Here is a 22,107-nt window from a genome sequence, read left to right as displayed (position 1 = left end):
TGGAGATTGTTTATAGTCGTATATTCTAAAATATTAAGTCTCTTACACCTACAAAATCCCTTTTTGTTCTTTCATAACCTATCACTGTAGCCTAAAATTACAATCATAATAAAGACCTATTGATCCAAGGTAGTGTTTGGATTCCACATTAATAGAAAGTGGTTTGAAAAGTGAGCATGTGGAGTTTGATTGTACGATTTTTATTGTTTCTTTTTATGAGAAAATTTTTTGGGAGATCAAATTTTCTTTGCCCATGAATATTATGAATAAAATCATTTGGGTTTTTAGATAAATGGTTTGTGGTTGTTTATAAGAGGATCTATAACAAAAGTGTAATTGATATTTGCTTATTCTTTATATTCATGTAACGTTAATTATTCGAATTGTGCATGTAGACACAATTTTTGAGACAAATAAATGTATTTATCCTAAATTTTTTGTTTGAGTCTTTAGTTTTGAGTCTAGATTAGATTTGATTTGGATCTTTGTGGGTATCATTGCTGGAAAGCCTCACGAGACTTCAACACATCCAACTAGGGCCGCCTACAGGCTTAAAGGCCTGTTGCATATGCTAAATGCAACCATGACAATCTACAAAAAGTGATTTAACATTTGAAGAAGAGAGAAAATTTTCTCTCAAAAAATCTCTCACCTACAGCAGCAAAAATGAATTGTGTCTCAAAACCTATTTTTTGCTTTCTTTAAATAGTAAAGCAAAATTTCCATTCTCCCCCCATGGTTTAGCAACAACCCAAACTTAGGTGGAATCGCATATTAGTCCCTAGTTAATTATTTAGTTAAATATAAATATAAATATAAATATAAATATAAATATTAACTCTAATAATTAAATTTGTAATTTTGCTAAATTACTCCAATGATAAAATTGGACATAGTTTACAAACTCAATAAATTAATTATGTAGCAAAATTACCAATATGCCCATTCATCTAAAAGACGAATATACCCATCTAAATCCTTAAACTATCTTCTAAGTGTGTGACCTGCAGGCTCTTTATCATATCGACAATGAGTAGTATCGCGATTGACACCAATCAATTGTCTCACTATACACAGACCAAGATTAGCCCCTAGCAAGGCATCATTCCCACTTGATAGAGTCGAACTCAACGAAATAACTACCTATCAACAATATGGTTATTGTGCAATCAAAATCTTTCATCATCTGTTATCTCATCGAGACTAAGGTATAGAAATAATGTCAACCTCAATTACCGTCGATACCTTTGTATTCAATTACTGGACCAATGATCGGAATAATAAATTGGATTGAGCAACAACTCAATCTCAATGTGGCCATAGCTTTAGTGTCATTGTCATATACTGAATCGCGCCATGAGATAATTTCTCCCGTACCCGGAGTAATGAATCCTCTGTCGATCCACCATAGTCTTGATACACTCCTTGATGCAGCCAATCACTATCGTATTGATAGCTCTAAATAGACTTACGTTAGGCTAATGTCAAACTACACCAATCGATGCACAAGGCACTTCGGTCATCTCAAGTCTAAGGATCACATGCACCACCATTCGTTAGAGGATGTATTCCATAGACACTAGGGTTACCATCTATATGGAATCCTCTGGTGGGTCAGTCTAGTGAACTTGTCTATGCAAGCACCCATGTGTTGCACTAGGTTGTCGGCAAACAACCTTGACAAATGAGATCAGTCACTGCCTTTCAATAGGGTCGTTCAACACTATGACAGCCTTACTGTATTATCTGTGTCCTTGGTCAGAATAATATTAGGGCTACAGACATTTCTAGAATGGTCACCATAAGTGATCATAGGGTTCTTATCATTAAGATTTGAAGCACTTGATACCCTCATCATGGTTTTACCATCCTAAGGATATATATCAATACATAACAATATGATTTACACTATATAAAATAAAATGTCTTTTATTGATTAATGAACATTATTACAAAGAGTCAAATCTATAGTATTTGATTGGCTCTAGGGCACTTACTCTAACAAGATATAACGCAATCTGTATGATTATGTGTTGATATATTTTTGTATTAATCTTTGTTAAGCATTCTTTCTAAGTTTTATTATTGTGCTTAGTGTTTTTAATTCTTAAGGACCCAAGAATTGAATGAATCAATAGATTAAATTGAGATAGAAAGATGATACTTAGTTGGTCTAAGGTAATAAAACCATAGGTTGAGTGAACACTAGAGATAGGTTACTGCGACTTGTGAGATTTCGGTAAACTTTATAAAGTGTAATGATATTTAAATACTCAAATTGGATTTATAGATATCTCGGTTTAGTAATTAGGAGTTAATCTAGCAATTGTTTCAGATAAAGTTATTATAAGGAGTACTTTGACCTGTAAAAAAAGCTTAATAAGGTTAGCATAAATTACCAATACATATAAGTAGAGTTGGTGCGTAGTTTATGCCCTAGGTTTAGTCATCTTGCATTAAAAATCAAGGGTTTTGTTCAAAGTCTATTTTATCTTTCAGTTTTAATTTGTTTTCGATTGATTCGTTCAGTTTAGGTTTTCTTCATAAAAATTTGGTTAATCAAATTGTAACAAGGTATTAAATTTTGGTAATTGATAATAGTAATTCCCTAAGGTTCGATATCTGGTATTTACTCATTATTACTTGCACAATTTTGTACGCTTACAAATAGTCTTGTTAGATGTCCAAAAGGAAGGATTAGTTTAACTCAAGTATTGCAAGATGGAAGACCAAATGGATGACCTTTTTACAAAAGCATTGTCTAAAATGAGGTTTGAATTTTTAAGATGAAAATTGGGAGTTTGTAGCAGCATGAATGCAAGGAAGAGTGTTGAAGACATGCATCTGAATGCTACTACAACAATGTCAGTTGGAGAAGTTTCGATGAGTTTTGCAGATCCCACAAATGATGTCACAGCAACAACAAGTCCATGGTGAGTTTTAGTTTGTTAAGTGTAGTTTTTCTTAAAATGGTTATTTACAGTTTGTTTTAGTTATTCTAGATGATCATTTGTGGTTTCTTCAAATAAGTTCAAGTTGTTATTTGTAGTTTTTTTTTTTTTTTTTTTTTTTAATAACCTCCTCCATACTAACAAATGGTTATGGAGGTTAGGGAATCTTATTTGTCTAAAAGAGTGACTAAATAGATAGTAATTGCGGAGTTTTTGTAAGTGTGTTGTACCATGTTATGCCTAAAATCAGGGCTGACCTAAGGTAATGTCAGCAAGCACCAAGTAGAGTTCAAGAAGGCTTTACATCGTCTAAGATCTGCCACATCTCTGAAGACATAAAGAATATAGCTATCAACAACCCAACCGACTCAAGTAGTTGTCTGTGAATGAATTTGGTTCGCACAACTGTCCAACCCCATTTAAGTTAAGGGTATTCGTTAAGTTCTCAACTAATGGGGAGACAGGAGAGATTTGCATGGCACCAACCCACTTGCAGAAATGTGATCATTACCTTGAGCATAGTGGGTACAAATAGGCAGCTCCCCTTCATAAAATCGGGATCAGGCCCCTTGAATTCAACAAAGCAAATAGCAAAGACACACTACTAGAAAGAGACTAGCTTGACATTTTCTAAGAATACTTAGATCACCAGTCACTTGTAACAAGATCACAGTTCATGACCTATTGTAATCTTGGCTAATGACCAGAAACGTACTCATATAAAAGAAAATAGTGGATTGCTTTAAGCATCTGAACCATTATAAAAACCTCATTGTCTCCTTTATTATTTACGTCTGTGCATGCTATTGTGAAAACAACACCATATTCAACTCTAATAATCATCTCACATGTAATTTTTTAAAATCTCTTAGCACTTTGCACGTTCGAAGCCGTAGGTGTCAAAATCATGCATCAACAGTTTGCTGCTAGAAGGAGGGCCCAGATTCACATAAGCTCTCTAGTCGGTAATCTCAACTGACTCGTTAGTTTCATCTTCAAAGATCAGCCACAAACTCTCATGGCTTGTGGTTTCAAAACCGAGTGCACTGGTACCAATAATGAGGAGATTCCTCGTAATCAGGAAACTACTTTTCTCGAAGTAGTTCCACCTCCCCAAAATGTTGCATTGAGCGTCCCTTCGACTTCCCAAGCGAATCCTGCTTTGATCCATTATCTAGAGAAATTTGATAACACCCTCTAAACAATGAACCAAAGGTTGGATCATTTGGATCAGGTTGTGCCACCAAATTCAGACAAGATGGTACCACCTTTAAAGACGCCTGTAGTCACCCTAAAATGTGGAAACGACACAGCCTCGTACCATGCACACTACAGCGCAAAAGAATAAGGCTAAACCTATAGTCGATCAAAGGTAGAAAGGCTTAAAATGACATGCAAATATTGGTCGCAAGTAGGTAAAGAGACCTTTGGCTCAACGACTTAGCAGTACTTCACACCAAGAACGGTCCCACGACACGTCGTAGAGGCATGCCATGAAAGTGCCAGGCAAGGAGGTTCCCACTATTGCCTACATGATGGTTCCAATCATCACCGCAAAGGAAGTACCCATCATCAACGCGTTGGTTCTGACCACCGTAGAGATAGGGAAAACTCCCCCAGCCACTTAACACCTTCACAAGGCTCAAGCCTACAAGCGTCAAGGCATGAAGGCTCTGGGCAAAGTAGAAAAAGTGTCGACCTGTGGTCTTTCATCAACCACAATCGTAGGGAGCAAACCCACATTGTGGAAAGTGATCCCCTAAGGGCTCAGTTGCCTCAGATTGAGGAATTACACCGAGCTCTGGATCAGCTTCGAGCTTAGCAGAATGAGTAGGGAGTGACCGTTTAGGTGTCTCCCTTTTCTCCAGCAGTCTTGATTGCACCTCTCCCATCAAGATTCAGAATGCCCAACATAAAGGTATTTTATGGGAATTTTGATCCTCACGATCATCTTTATGAGTTTAACGATCTCATGGAGCTTCATCAAGTTTCAAACTTGGCGAAATGTTACTATTTGGCAGTGACTTTGATTGCCCATGCTAAACGTTGGTTTAGATCGCTTCCACCAGGATTTATCAACTCATGGCACCAAATAAGATCGTTGTTCTTGAGACACTTCCAACAAATCGAAAGTTGTTAATGTCGCTCAGCTATCTAAGCAACATACGGCAAGTGAAGAATGAGTCTTTCTAGTCTTACATTGACAAATTCCGCGGGGAACTGAATAAGGTGGCTAATACAACCCAAAGATTCAGTTCATACAACCTGAAGATTCAGTTCGAACTCTGATCATTGCCGGAGTTCGCTCACAAACTGACCTATCGATCAAGCTACTATCATAAGATGATATTTCCCTTATTCGCTTCTACAATCTCACAGAGAAATATCTATGGATTGAAAACTCTATTGCAACTCTAAATCACCATGACCCTGGGCCTTCCACTAGAGCTCCCAGTCGGAAGGATGAATTCCGGGGAGAGAATAGAAGAAATGATCGTAAATGGGCTAATGAAAATTATAGAAAGGGAAAGAAACAACGGTTTGAGCCCAAAAAAGCTTATGCTCCTTTACCTTGTCACGACCGCAACAACTTTACTCGGCTGAATCTATCGGTTTCGACCATTTTGGTTAAGTCAAAAGAGGCCAATCCGCTCAAAGAACCAGAGCCCATGAAGAAACCCCTATTTTAAATGAGAGGTAAGAAATACTGTCCCTACCACATAGATAATGGGCATCGTATCGATGAATGTTGATCTCTCAACAGGCAATTGAAGACCTTATCCAGAAAGGTTATTTTAAGGAGTATGTCGATAGTCCAACTCCCTTTAGGGAGAAAGACCAAGATGACAGGGAAAGGCGTAGAGGTTGTAAAAGTCTCTTCTTGGTAGAGACCATCATTGGCAGACCTCATATCGCAGGGACCTCTTCACATGCACAAGATATTCATGCCTAAGAAGCTCGATATGAGCCCTACAATATGCTCAATCTAGAACTGCGACCTTACAAGCAGCGTAGAGAAGAAGAGATTACCTTCTTTGAGAAAAATGTGAAATAGGTGCACAACCCTCATGAGGATGATTAGTTGTCACAACTGAAATGGGAAGGTGCGAAGTCCATAGAATGTTAGTGGACAATGGAAGCGCCGTAAATATCATATTTTTGAAGAGATGAAGCTAGAAGAGACAGACCTGAAGCTTGTAGCTACTCCTCTCTATGGTTTTATTGGGGACCATTTAACTCCCGGAGGAATGATTACTCTTCTGGTCACTTTGGGCGATCCCCACGAAGTGACCAAAATGACAAAATTTTTAGTAGTGGGTTGTCCTTTAGCATTTAATGGCAATCTCAAATGACCTTTACTACAGAACTTCAAAGTTGTCACTTCCATCTATCACCAAAATATAAAGTTCCCTACTCCGATAAGGTGTGGGGAGTTAGGAGATCACAGTGTGAATCTCGTAACTGCTACAATCAAGCAATCCAAATTACGTACAAGGGGAAAGGGAACCATGAGGGCAAGCTTGAATAGTCAATGGTGATCAACAAGATCAAGCCACAGCCTGGTCCAATGGAAGATAGCATTGATCCTTGTGTTCAAGAGGAGTATACCCATAGTGGGCCAGTTGAGACTTTGTTTGAGATACTTGTAGACAAGCATGAGCTAACTCGTGTGTTGAGAATCATGGGTAATCTCAGCCCCTAGCTCGCAACCAATTTAATGAGCTTCCTCAGACAAAACATTGATGTTTTTGCATGGACACATATTGACATGATCGGGATCAGCCCCGAAGTCATATGTCATGCACTCACCATTGACAGTGAGATTAAACTAGTTCACCAAAAAAGAAAAGCTATGGACCCAGAGTGTTATACGACACTTGAAAGTGAGGTGGACAAGCTTCTCTCAATTGGTTTCATATGGGAAGCTCATTACTCCAATTGGTTCGCCACTCTTGTGTTGGTGAAAAAACCTAATAATAAATTAAAAAATTGTGTTGATTTCACGGATCTCAACAAAGTCTACCCCAAGGACAGTTTCCCCTTGTCTAGAATCGATCAGCTTGTTGATGCCACTTCTTGGGATGAGTTGCTGAGCTTTATGGAAGCATATTCAGGATACAATCAGATCCCTATGTTCACGCCCGACGAGGAGTACACTTCATTCATCACAGATTGAGAGTGTATTGCTACAAAGACATGCCCTTTGATTTGAAAAATGCTGGAGCAACTTACCAGCGACTGGTTAATCGAATGTTTTCCTAGCAGATCGGGAAAACAATGGAGGTCTATGTCAATGACATGCTGGTTAAGTCACATGTTACTTTAGATCACATAGATCACCTCTCAGAAATATTTGATATACTCCAAGAATACAAAATGAACCTTAATCCTCTTTAGTGTTCATTCGGAGTAGCCTTAGGTAAATTCTTGGGGTACGTGGTTAACCATCGGAGAATCGAAGTCAACCCTGAGAAAATCCAAGCTCTCTTAGATATGATGAGTCCCACAAAACCTAAGCGAGTTCAAAGCTTGAATGGGAGAATAGCGGCTCTCAGTCGTTTCATATCGAGAGCTACATATCGCTGTTTGTCGTTCTTCAATGTATTTAAGACTAACAAGAAATTTGAATGGATTCTAGAGTGTGAGCAATCTTTTAAGACCATAAAAGAGCATCTTGGAAAGCCACTTCTTATGTCTAAGTCACTTCCCAAGGAAATCTTGTTTTTCTACCTATCTATTTCTCAGCATGTAGTCAGTACAACTCTTATTCGGGAAGAAAAACCTGTGTATTACACTAGCAAATGGCTACTGGACGCTAAGGTGAGGTATCCAGAAATGGAACGATTAGCTTTTGCCTTGCTAATCGCCTCCAAGAAGCTACGACCTTATTTTTATGCCTATACCATCCTTGTTTAAACCAATTACCCGCTCAGATAGGTCCTTCAAAAACTAGAGGCCTCAGGTAAATTGCTTAAATGGGCCATAGAATTAAGTCAGTTTGATCTGTATTTCAAGCCAAAAGCAGCAATCAAAGGGCAAGTTGTAGTGGACTTCATATCGGAGATCTCCCATCAGCTAGATCGGGAACCCGATCAGCCAACTAATGAAGTCATCCAAGAGACTGTTCAAAATCTGTTAACACGGAGCCTCTATGTTGATGGATCCTCTAACAGAATAAGAGTCGAAGCCGGTCTTTTACTCATTAGCCCTAAAGGTGTTCGCATTTATAGAACCCTCAGGTTTGGATTCAAAGCCGCCAACAATGAGATTTAGTATGAAGTGCTATTTGCTGGTCTATGACTAGCAAATGAGAGGGGTAAGAAGTGATCGACATCAATAGCGCTTTTTAGCTGATAGTCAATCAGATATTGGGAGAGTATCAAGCCAAAGAAGAGAATATGATTAGTTACTTGAAGAAAGCTAAGGCCATACTTAAGTCCTTCAAGCAGTATACGATCAAGCAAATCCCAAGAGATAGTAACTTTACTATGGATACTTTGGCAAAGACAGCTTCATTGTTAGACTCTGATGTGCTAGATAACATCCTGGTCAAATAAATCGAAATTCATAATGTCAACTCACCTGACAAGACAATGGCTACAATCAAATCTATAACTTGGATGACTCTAGTCATTCAGTGTCTCAAAGAAGGGGTTCTTCCTAACAGCAAGACTGAGGCAAGACTCCTTGATACGTGTCGAATGCAACCAAAAATTAAATTACTCTACTCACAAATTGTAAGCTCAGTAAGTACAGGTCGATCCATAGAGACTAGCTAATCAGATCACCCAACTTAATATCACAATGAATTAATGAAACAAAAAGGGGGAAATTTTACATCGAAAATTAATTGACACAAGAGTAATTACCACTAACAAGAATTAAGTAAAGAGAATTTAATAAAAAAAAAATGATTTTGACTCAAGGAAAATTACCCACGGTTGCAAACTTATCACTGACTTCTAATATATATTATTCTTTAATTGAATATTTAACCAAAGATTATCAAGAAGCCAGACAATCTTTATCTTCCCTAAGTTCATTAATCTGAGCCCAGCACACAAATTAATTCTTATCAATAAACCACTTGGTATTACGCAATCCTTATGAATTTATTGATAGCGTTACGAATTAGGAAGTAGTTAAAGATGAATACCAATCGAAAAAGCGTCAGTTTATTTAATTCATTCCATGTTTCTTTAAACAATCAACAAAAGCTTGGATCACAATTGTTTTGCTTAATTACTACTCTAACTGAATATTATAACAATTACGGATTACAAATTCAGTTTAGCAATCAATCACACAATCAATCGATTAATAGGCCTCTTTAATCAATTAAATCATGCAACCATAATAAATAAAAAAAGGAACACAAATATACGAATAGAAGAATAACTAAGATTAAGAACAAAGTCTCACAATTATGCTAACCAGATTGGTGTTTCCTTGAATTGAACTAAAAAATTTAGCCCGACAAGATGAGATGAAAGGCACAAAGAAATGGAAAAATAAAATTGTGTTCTGTCTCCAACCTCCAAAACTCTAGAAGCCTAAAAAAATTCTCTTTTCTATCTCTAAGAAACGTATAAAAGCTTCCCTTTAAACTTGCCCTTAATTTGTGCAAGTGAATTCCAGCTCATACACACGAATTTCCAGCCCTCTAGACTTGTATTTAATTCCCTCTTGAAGTTGGACTAAGTCTTTGTATGACCATACAAAAATAATCCAAATCAGCTAAGGATTATAGCTTCTAGGCTGAAGCCATAACTTCCAGGCCAGTATTAGATAGGACAATGAGCTTTCTGGACTTCAACCCCCTATAACAATTGTATTTCAGGATTTTTAATTCAATTTGGGATTTTGAATCATCTCATTTGAGTTTCGGAAGCTATAGTTATGCCCTTTTAAATCTCCAGTGGTCGGACAAAAATCCTACTCCAATTAGGATTCAATTTCAGTTTTTAGTTCTGAATTTACACAAACAATTGGAGGCCTAAACGAAGTCGTCTCTGGATGTGCCATCCCAACTTGGAAACCTTAAGATGTCTACCTTAACTTCATAGATGGTCCAAAAACCAAACTGTAACCAAGTCCACCAAAAATCTGCAAACAGCCCAAAACATCTAAAAGTAAAAATGTTGGAGACTTCTGATTTTAAGTATATTTTACTAACCCTTAACCACAAATTCCTTATACATAAAAATCATCACAAGTAGGCACCATAAGATATTAAACATGCCAAATAAACTAAATGCAGTGATAATGAAAATATAAAATTATAAGTCTATCACTCCTACAAACTAGAGCTGCTCGTTACACCCTAATCAGAGATCAATTGTACAAACAAGGATTTAGCACTCCTCTTCTCCGATATGTGACAAATGAAGATGCAGACTACATCATGAGAGAGATGCATGAAGGAATTTTTGATAATCACATTGCTGCATGATCTCTTGCCAATAAAATTATCCAACAAGGATATTATTGGCCTTTGCTTCTGTTGCGTTGTAACTACAATATGCAATGTATAGCAAGTGCACTAGTCGCAAAAAGTAATAAAGTGATAAGAAAAGTATCGTTCCCATGAGAATTGGTTGTTAAGCACTGATTTTCCTAATTGTTATGAAGTTGGAGAAATCGAAAAGTGTTGGATTGACGAGAGGAATTTAAACTAAAATGAAAACAAAATTTACCAAGTATTTAAAAGCCTAATTAATGAAAGCAAGATTAAAGCAAGAGTAATATCAAGTAAGGCAAACGGTTAATGTTTTGACTTCATTAGGATTCTATGAATTAATCTATAAATTATGCTACTTCTACACTCACATGCACGGATTGTAAATCAAACTCTCTAATGTGTAAAACATACCTCCTCAGGCTATGAATTCCTAGTTTTTCCTATTAAGCTTCGCACCCAACAATTTGAAGATTAATAGATCCAAGTTCATTAAGCTAATGGAATCCTAGATTGATTTCATTGATTCTCAAACCTATCTCTAGCGTTCAATACAACAATTGTGATTTCCCTAAGAAGCTCATACATGATTCATTTCTCAATCTCATCATGTTCAACAAATACTTTAAAGAAAAACAATAGAAATCACAAAATCCATGTAATAGAATGTAGAAACAACACTAATTCATTGATTAAACATAGAAATCCCAAATTACATCAAAACCCTAACCCAAGATGAGTTAGTTCATACTGAAATTAACACAAATCGAAGTAAAAACAGTGAGCAATGTATTCAACATATTGAAACTAAGAAAAGAGAACAAATATCTTCCCTATTTGACGAATCCACAAGGTTCAATCTCAATCTTCTCTCTTTCTTTCCCAAAATGTTAAACATACTCTAAAAGTGACGAACCTCCATAAAAATGGCTAAGTTTTTCTTATATAGTCGGTCCAAAAACCTAAAAACTTTCCAAAAACAAACTGCGCGTTTTAATTAAAAATTGAAAAATCACAGACTTCGCCGCGGCGAAGAATATTCTTTGCCGCGGCTACGAGTTAAGTTGAAATCTCATGCCGAGCGTCTATTGCCACGACAAACCTTTCTGAACAATTCTGAATTTATGGAATTGCCCTCCGCTTGCTTCCTTGTTTGAATCTTCGATGCTCTCCGATGGAACAAGCTTCATAGTGCTTCAAATCCGCTTCAGAACTTCCTTGAATTCTGAGATTCGCTTGCTTCCAGGTCCAAAAACTCGATTCCGCTCATTGTTTGCTCAAAGTGCACGTTTTGGCTGGAAATATAAAATATGTGAAATTGAGTTGCAATTCAGGCACAAACGAAATAAGAAGTATCCAAAATCCGACCAAAAAGCCTAAATAAAATAGTATAATCCTCGGATTATCAGCTTCACGAAGACACTTACAACTTTGTGAAGAAGTGTGATAAATGCTAGAGATTTGTGAACATATCGTGAGCTCCTTCCCACCAATTGACAATGATGACTAACCCTTGGCCATTCGCTATGTGGGAAATCAATCTCATCGGTCCTATGCCAACTAGTAAAGGTGGCATCAAGTATGCAGTGGTCATAGTGGATTATTTCACGAAGTGGGTCAAATAAGAGCCTTTGCCCACAATCACTATAAAGAAGATCAAAGACCTCGTCTTTAAGAACATAGAATGCTACTACGGAATTCCTCATACTCTTATCTCAAACCATGGGAAACAGTTCGACAATGAGGAGTTCAAGTAGTTTTGTGAAGACTTGGGGATTTATAAGAAATTCGCTTTAGTAGCAAGACTGGAAGCTGATAGACAAGTTAAAGCTATCAATAAGACCATTAAGCACACTTTAAAGGCCAAACTTGGCGCTGCAAAAGGCAATTAGGCCGATGATCTCCTAGAGGTTTTATGGGCATATAGAACCACTCCAAGAACTTTTACTATGGAAACACCTTTTTCGCTAGCATATGGCTGCAAAGCAATAGTTCTAGTTGAAGTAGGGACAGGTTCCCTTCGGAGAGAGTTTTATAATGAGGTAGACAATAAAACGCTTATACGTGCAAGTCTGGACTTAGTTAAAGAACACTGCAATAAAGCTAAGTTACAGATAGCTTCCTATCAACAACGAGGTAAGAGGTTCTTCGACTCCAAAGTTAGGAGAAGAGACTTCTAGGCCGACGACCTAGTCCTCAAACAAGTTATTCTTGGTACTTGGGAACCAAGTGCAAGAGTTTTGGGGCCTAACTAGGAAGGTTGCTATCGAGTCACTAAGGTGATAGGACCTGGGATGTATCATCTCAAATGACTCAATGCTTCTGAAGTACCACAAGCTTGGAACGCTAGGCATGTGTGACCTTATAATCAGTAAATTCCAAGTTCTTTTGCAATTTTTACAATCTTTTTTATTTGTAAATTTTACTTGTAAATTCTATCAATAAGATTCTTCTTCTTCTTCTTCAAGAATTACTTGTGTCATTATCTCAAGTCTTTATAATCTTGTTATTTACAATATTTTACAAGTTATGCGATCAGGGAAATTGTACTCATTTAGTGAAGTGCTTAAATTATAAAAGTACTATCACAAATGATAAAAAGTTTGTGTATATATTCAAAAATATGTACAAAGAAAGCAATTAAAAGAGCTACATCAATAGTAAAGAGAAAGAATAGATTCTTCAAAGCAAGTAGGATGGAGGATGATCACTTCTCTTGGTCTTTAGGACCCTTGGCTTCTATCGCTTCGACCTCAGGATTGGTAGCTCAGACTTCGGGGTTGTCTTGTTTTTGGTAATCCCCCTCCTGGCGAGTTTCTTGGTCTTTTCCTTTTTTTTTTTTCAGCTTGAGTAGACTACATCAAGGGTAGGACTTCCTGACACTCTTCAAGAAGGTAGTAAAGGTTTATGTCTAGGTTGTCTTCCCACAGTTTGTTTATAACTTGCAGCAACCACTCCTTAGCCTTCTTTTCTACCTCGATGTTGATTTTTCACAATTGCTTAGTCAACGAAAAGACCTGTCTGCAGACCATCTCGAGCACTAGATCTTTTTCTTTGTGGTCGCCCATATTTTTGCTCGAGATGCCTCCATCTCCTTCTCACAACTTGTGCTCTCTTGAATCCCCTTTTCTCTTCCTTGAAGCACCATCTCTTTAAAGCCCAGATCTCTAGTGAGCCTCGCTACCATCATTTGAAGCTCTTTGATCAAATCATCCTTCTTTTGAAGCTCTTGCTTTTGAAACTCTACAGTTTTCAGAGAGCTTTTCTTTGCTCCAAGCAGGTATTTGCCAAAAGTTGTGTTTCCCTTACAGATACGTTTGTTTTTGTAAGGGTTGCCTCAACTTGGTAATCCCTTCCTTCATTTCTTGAATTTTCTCTCCAAAGGAGATTTTTGTCTTATTATAAGCAATATTTAAGGCAAGAATGACCTACAAAAGAGAATGAATAAGAGTTAGTCAAAAAAGGAAAAATTTAGATCAAAGCTTAGCAAAGATCGCAAAGGAAGAATTCTACCTGATTTTGTAGCTAGAGCTCTATAACTAGAAGATCAGAAGGCCTGGACACCATGTACCTCTTGAAGGTCGATTCCAATTGGCACTCCAACATGATGAAGATTACAGGCTGCAGGTGATCGAAGAGCCTCCCAAAGAGGTCTAAAATGGACTTATCACGACCCTTCAGATCAGTAGTATCCTCGGCCTACTCTTGAGTGGCCTCACCTTCTTTTCCTTGAGTTGCCTTTGGCAAATCCTTCAAATGAGCTTTTGAAGTGGGGTTAGTTGGGGGAGGCATCACCTTGAGGTCGTCTAAAGAAGATTCAGACCTCTCTGTCGTTATTGTCTTCCTCTTCTTCGTGCCCATGGTTTTCTTCTTTGTGGGATGTCCCATGGCAGGCTGGGGAGCTTCCTCACATCGCTCCTCTGCTAGACGCTTTTCAACACTAGTCTGAGTCCCCGCTACATGGACATTGCTCGAAGTTGCTTCAGCTTGAGATTCCTTAAACAGTCGGGGAATGTGATCCTCGCAGTTTGCTTAACTCTCTTTGGTTGCATGGTTGCATCATCAAAATCAAGTACGATCAACAAACAGAGTCAAAAGCAAACAAAAGATTAAGTTTTTTAGCAAAAGAAAAACTTACGAGCTGAACCATCCAAGAATGCTTCTGGAGGAAAGAAATCATACTTCTTGAGATTCTTAGTCGTTACAAGCACCTTCACATCGCGACTGATTTCCTGAAGGCGACCAAAGGCTTGGATGTGATTGTGATCCATTAACAATTGCAACTTGGTCGCTTTGTTTTCTACACAAGAAAATAGCTCATTTGTCTACATTCAGAAAAAAAGAACAAGAAAAAGGACAAAGGGACAATAAAAGGAAAAATATACTCGGTTCCTGAAATTTACAGAACCCGTCGTACTTAAAGAAAAAATATTTGGTTTCGTAAGCTCCCACATTACTAGGATAACCAAATATTCCTCCCCAATCGTTGATCGTTTGGAGAGGCAGTACAAGTCTTTGTCTTTGCTCATCTTCAATGTGTAGGCACATGCGAGCTCCAACGTCATTGGCTCTCCGAGTTCGTGTTCGGAAAATGAGATATACATTGCTACTACCATGATATATCTATTTGGCGTCAGTTGGAAGGGTGCGATCTCGAAGTGGTCGAGCATCAACTTGATGAAAGGGTGGAATGGGCTTAACACTCCACTTCAGAGATTGTAACCATCCCCTCATGAGGGTCTTGAGTCGTGTACTCTCTCTTTTCGTATAAGTCTATCGGGATCGCATATTGGTCTACGATCTTCTGCATTTCTTCTGCTATGATTGTGGACCTAGTAAACTTCGGATTTTCGGGTCCTATAATGGCAAAAATCATTGAGCTTTCCTCTTCTTCTTTTGAGTTGTCATTTAGAGTAGATTTTTTAGGGTTTGAGTCTCCCTTGGTTGTCATCCCTTTACAAACGATGAAACCAGTGGAATTTTCATGTGGTTACCAGAGTGAGTGGACACCAAGAACTAACATGGGGAAGTTTGGCAGTGAAAGTAGATACCAACCGGGTACCTCCTATGGCCGACTTGCTTCTAACCCTAAAAACTCCTAAAAATGGTCCATTTGGACTCTTTACCCTAAGTTTCTAAGCCTTCAGGTGACTCTTTCGAGCACAACCCAAAAATGCTTCTTACCTAAACTACCAGATACCCACAAACTGTCATGACTATAAAAAATTGAAAAAACGTGAAAAAATGAGTAAAAGAAAGAAATTTCTTTAACTTACAGTTGTCGATAATGGGTATTCTGACGTAGCATTGGGTTCGCATCAACTAGAAAAGAAGGAAGAATTTTCTGAGATCAAGAAAATGAAACTTTCTTTTTGAAAAAATTAGAAGTTTAAGAGACATAGGGTAAAATTAGGGTTTTTTAGCGAAGAAGGTGACAATACAGTTTCCTTCTATAAGCAAAGTTTAGGCGGGAATTAATTCTTGACCGTAGATTATGACCACGTGTCATCGATCCACAAGAAGAGTAACTCCCATGTCTTGCTAGAAACCAATTGACGATAATTTATCGAGAATTGTGATTGCCAGCGTAATTATCTCAACCATAATAAATGTGCCCAAAAGAATGTTGTTTCAGTATGGCTAGCATTTAATGTTCGTGGCTGACATTTAATGCGCAAGTGACATGTCTGTCAGATAAAGATTATTTTACTTTTGTACCAGCTATCAAATGCGACAAATAATGTCTGAAAAGGTTGTTCAAAAGAGGCATTTGCTCACCATGTCAAATGCGAACACCAAGCAAGATCATTCAAAAGTTTTAGCCATGGGAGAATCTAAGTCTTCTAGGTAGTGAATAACAGTCAGAGTTTAAAACATTCTCCGATACCTCGAGGCACGATCAAGCTTAGATTGGCAGGTCTTAGTAAACGATCACCTCAAGTCACATACACAACTCCCAAGTCACAATTCACAATTTACCACCAATTCGAGGGTCAAGATAAAGTCCTAAACATCGCATAAGGCGACCAACTTTAGTTCTCAACAACCAGCATCAGGTCGTCTACAACAATGTGATTGCCCCCCAACTCTCAGGTCAAGTGAATATCTCCGAAGTCAGATAGCGGCATAATTATGAAGTTCTCAAGATCAAACTCCTTGAATCTCAAGAACTGTGGAGCTTCTGTTATACCTAAAACCAAGGCTAACCTAAGTTGATGTCAGCGAGCACCAAGCAGAGTTCAAGAAGGCTGCACCATCTAGGATCTACCATGTCTCCGAAGACAAAAAGAATATAGTTGTCAACAACCCAGCCGACTCAAGTATTTGTCTATGAATGAATTTGGTTCACACACCTGTCCAAGCCCTATTTAATTTAAGGATATTCTTGAAGTTCTCAACCAATGGGGAGACATGAGAGATTTGCATGACACCAACCCACTTGCAAAAATGTAATCATTACCTTGAGCACAACGGGTATAAATAGGCAGCACCTCCTCACAAAGTTGGGATCAGACCCCTTGAATTCAACAAAGAAAATAGCAAAGACACACTACTAGAAAGAGACTGGCTGACATTCTCTAAGGACACTTCGAACACCAAGCACAGTTCGCGACCTATTGTAATCTTGGCTAATGACCAGGAACATACTCATATAAAAGAAAACATTATATATAGGATTCGCTTTAAGCATTTGAACCATTATAAAAATTTTACTATCTCCTTTATTATTTACGTCTTTGTATGCTACTGTGAAAACAACACCATAATCAACTCTGATAATCATCTCAAGTGTAATTTCTGAAAATCTCTTAGCACTTTGCATGTGCAAAGTTATTGGTGTCAAAATCACGCATCAACATACCAGTTTATGAAAAAAAAAAGTGAAAGTGAAAGTGAATTTTTCTGCAAATTCTTAATGTGCAGCAACATTTTTACTCTTCAATTACTTTCCCTGCCTTATGAATGATCTTGTTGACATTTCTCAGCCACTTCACAACATTTTTTTCAATCACTTCGCCTTGGCTTTTAGCGTCATCATCCCTATGTTGCACACTCTCTCTAGCACCAATCACCTTCTCAAGTTTCCTTTTGAAATTCTCAAAATTGCTCTTGTAGTTGCCCAAGTAGCTAAATTGGTGTCCTATGGGACCAATCAAGTACTCGGCAACTGTTGTAGCAAGAGAAACAACAATTTCGACCATTTTATTACCAGTTGTGGAAAAAGAAAAAAAGGAAAAGAAGAGATAGCTTTTAACAGGGGAAAATGAAACAGCGACAAGAATTGGACAGTTTTAGTTCTCCACCGTTAAAAAGTTACTGTTTTTAAATAATAGGATTCAAAGGAGGGAGGGAGGGGGAGTTGGGAATTGCGGAAAAAGCAATCACTAACAATAAATTCTAAGATAACACTGCTGTCTATCTATTTTGATGTTTTTTTTTTTTTTTTTTCTTAATCACATACTTTGAAGGATATATATATTTCACTCGAGGAATAATATTTCCAATGACGGAGTCAAGGTTTTTTTTTTTTTTTTCTGGTGGGAATAAGTTAAAAGAAAAAAATTATAATATTATTATTGATCAAGAAAAATGAACTTTTTAGTTTATTAAACTTTCTTAATAATATTTTGTGTATTCTTATACAAAATAGTTTTGTATTTATTTTATGTGTTTGATTTATAGTAAAAGAAACAAATTAAAATATATTTAAATATTAAAAAGAACAAAATAAAATAAAAAATGGTAATAATGTTTGGATTTAGACTATTTTAATAAAATAAAATAAAGAGGTGTTAATGTTAAAGCATAGAATAGAAGGGTATAATTAATATTTTTCCAAATTCAATGAGGGCATGAACCCCCACTCACTCACCCCTAGTGGCTCCATCTCTATTAACCACAGATAGTTGAGCATTCGATTATTCGAATTAACTCAATCCGTTTGAGTTTTCGCAAATTGAATGAACACAACTTTTATTCTATTTGCTTTTTTTTTTTTTTTTTTTGGTACAAAACACGTTTTCAACATTCCATGTGTTTTTAAATATTAAAATAAAATAAAAAAACAAAATCAACAAAAACACTATAGTATTCTACGTTCTAACCTTAAATAAAAAAAGGGTTATCAAGTTTGAAGTATATATTCAACTCAAAATAAATTTGTTTCTATTGATCACTGGTTCAATAGTTCATACAAAACACATAAACTTGCATGCATGCAGCAGCAACATGCTTATATAACATAAAAGAAAAAATATAAAACGACACTTTATTCTTAGCCAAAGCTACATGAACTTCAGCTATTAGTTTCTTACTTCTAATGACACTAATTATTTAAAAGATAACCATTGACCAGCTATAGATAAAAAAAAAGATCAAGGTTCATGTGAAATTCCATTGATCACATAGTCTTTTTCGGCCCTTCATTTGGGACCGATTTATTTTTGAGATCTTCGATGAGAGGAATGATCTTATTAGCATCGGTTAATGGCTTGGCGTAGTACAAATCCAGACCAGCTAGGATGAAAGCTTCAATCTCAGACTCCGAACACTCTGAGCTTACACCCACAATCTTCGTACTCACTCCCATCCCTCGCAGCTCCTTCGTTGCCTGTTGTATATTGTAAAACGACAGTTCAAAGATTTTTCTATTTATTTTTAAAATATCCTTTTCTCAATACTATAAATCCTTTTCATTAGTTAGTTGATAAATTTTGATCTTTTCCCTTATATATATAATATATATATAATATATATATGGGATTCGTTCTAACACGTACATCTTTGCTTAGAAGAAAAAGAAAGACTTGAAATGTTCATGAACGTTAAATGTTTTATGAATTAAAAGGGAAAACATTAATTACTTGCTTAAATTTGTGAAGAGAAAAAAAAAAAAAAAAAAAAAAAGCTAATTTTTTAGTTATAAAAGTTTCTTATAAATTCTTGATAAAGACACAAATATTTATATATTCCCAAATTAATTTCTTATCAATGAAATCAAATAAAATAATTTACAAATATACCTCAATTCCGTTCATCACAGGCATTTGCATCCATGAACACAATGTCGAAATTAGCCCCAGCACGGTAAAGATCGACAGCTTCTTTGCCACTTTTAGCTACTTGAGTTTGGAAACCAAGTGACTTCAACACTTCTGAGTGAATTTTGCGGATGAGAGGGTCATCATCAACAATGAGGGCAGAATTGAACCTTAGTAGTGATAGGGTCTTCATTTTCAGCAATTTTCATTCTCTTTGAGGCAGTTGAATCTTCTTCAAATTCCATTTCTACTTAAAATTTCTGTAAATTAAAAGGAAAAATTTAATATTATCATTATAAAGTGTAAAGTTATAAATAATAATATATAGAAACTAGATTACTTATAATTAAGACAATTAAAAGGAAGAGACCACTTGAGTAGCACTCTAATGAGTTTAATTTACAAGTAAATGTTGTGAAAATGATAACACATTTAAAGAAAAACATGTGGTCAATCTTTAAATTACTACAATTTTGATTATGCATTTAACTTAGAAAATTTGTTGGAGAATGTATCACCCTTTTATATAGAATTTATGTTAATTGATCATAACTATATAGAGAAAATATTGTAAACAACATATAAACAAACAGAAATACTAAGAACTTAATTAATAAAACTTAATATGCATACCTTGAGTATTATAAAACTTAAGGAATAGTTTTTGAACACAACTAGCTAGTTAGGGTATATATAGTCAATAAAAATTGATATATTTGTATTGTTCTTATTATTATATTGAATACGAGCAGATTCTAAAAATCTACGTTTTTTAAAAGCTCTGACACTGTTATTAAAATCATATCTGATTATTGGATAGCAATTAAGATTTAAATTTAACTTATTTACATAACTGATATTTCAATTTTATATAATTAAAGTGAGAATTAATTTATTTTATCTATATTTAAGAAAGTAATGTTAATGAATAATAAGACCATTAGCAAGATGTACATGTGTCACTTGGTCCATTGGTCGTAAACCCAGAGATGTCACGACTGACAAAGCAAGTTATTGAAAAAAAAAAAAAAAGTAAATTTATGAGAATTCTTAGGCTCGAGCGTCAACGTTTTTTTAAGAAAAATCATATCCCGTTAGCTAGTGCTACTAAACACTCAAAGACAATTTTATAGTTTTCAATGCAAAAATTTAAATGACTTTTTATCTTTTTATTATAGGTTGCACTAGTAAACCTTACCAAAGTTATCTGAAGACTAGACTTTATGGATGACATGGACTTCATTAGAGATATCAACCTTTAAATATATTAGTGATACATATATGTTTATCCTTGCATCAAATATGATGAAATCCTTGAAAATATGATGTTATTGTCAAAAAACAATTGATAATACTATTAAAATTTTTATTTCACTAGATTTACAATTTAGATTATACATGATACATCTAATGGGCTTATGCCCGTAAAGCATCAGATTAATTTGGTGTAAACTAGAGGTGAAAAAGTAACCCGTCCGGCCCGACCCGTGGCGGGTTACTTCTTTTGGCGGGTTGGTCCTAACCCGCCCGCCAACAAAGACAGGCCGGGTTAGGCCCACCATTTTTGGGGTAATGGCTGGCCAACTCGGCCCGCCAACCCTAACCCGCCGGGTTAGGCTGCGGGTCGGGTCCGGTTACCCCTATTTTTTTTTTTTTTATTTAGTTAACATTTCAAATAAATAATTAACGATTTATAAATGAATTGTTTTTAGTTAACTTTTCAAATATCAATAATTCAATTAAATTATTCTTTTTTTAATTAACATTTCAAATATTAATTCAATTTTAATACAATAAAATTGTAACATAAGAAAAATTAGATTTATTCATTCAATTGATGAAACTTTAGCATAAGAATGAATTATATTTTATACAAGACATGGAAATTTAAGAATAAGACTTCAATATTTAATTTTTTTATATTTTACGTACCATAAAAAATAATAATAACAATGTGTCAAATATTACGAAGTTTTATACATTTTAATATTTATGATTTAGAAATATAGTTTAATATTATTGTGTAAAATTATTTGTAAGAGTTCAATCATAATAGTTTAATTAAAAAAAATGGGGGAAACTTGAAAAAAATAATTAATTTTTTATTTTTTTTAATTTTTTTTTGGGCCAACCCGCCGGGTTGGCTATTGTAAACAAATAGCAACCCGGCCCGCCCGGGGGTTGCATGCGGGTTGGGTTCAACCCAGCCCACCTAACCCTCTTTAATGCGGGCCGGGTTAAGGTTGACCCGCCTAACCCGACCCATTTGTTCCACCTCTAGTGTAAACAAACTATATAAATGAATAAAAAAAATATTTAATTCATTTCATACAGTTTATATTAAGTGTTACTTCTACTTCATAATGTCTGTGTCTAAGGTTCGAAAGCTTATTATATGTTAAGAATTGTTTATATGAGGTGGTCATATATGAAAGATATAATTCTTAATCTTAAGGGTGTGTCTGGTTTAGGGAATGTTATATTAATGGAAAGATAAATTATCTTAGGTAGCGTTTGGTTTAGGGAATGATATATTATTGAGGAATGTTGTATTACTGGAAAGATAGATTACTAGGGAATCTTTAGAGAAATGTGTTTGGTCGGTTGGAATAAATTGATGGGTATGTTATAATAATATGTTTGTTTGGGAGGATAA

At 35.9% G+C, this 22,107-nt stretch overlaps 1 protein-coding gene across 1 annotated transcript; it reads right to left on the bottom strand.

Annotated features, from left to right (window-relative positions):
* Positions 1 to 18,811: 18,811 nt before the first annotated feature.
* Positions 18,812 to 19,644, bottom strand: LOC116115477 (two-component response regulator ARR22-like). Its single transcript, XM_031401628.1, has 2 exons — positions 19,462 to 19,644; positions 18,812 to 19,021 (listed from the first exon to the last, which is right to left on the bottom strand). Exons 1-2 carry the CDS (start codon positions 19,642 to 19,644, stop codon positions 18,812 to 18,814), a joined length of 393 nt encoding a protein of 130 aa, XP_031257488.1.
* Between the last annotated feature and the right edge of the window lie 2,463 nt (positions 19,645 to 22,107).

The sequence above is a fragment of the Pistacia vera genome, unplaced genomic scaffold (assembly GCF_008641045.1).
Source record: "Pistacia vera cultivar Batoury unplaced genomic scaffold, PisVer_v2 Contig742, whole genome shotgun sequence".
Classification (NCBI taxonomy): Eukaryota; Viridiplantae; Streptophyta; class Magnoliopsida; order Sapindales; family Anacardiaceae; genus Pistacia; species Pistacia vera.
This window is presented reverse-complemented; position numbering and strand designations above follow the sequence as displayed.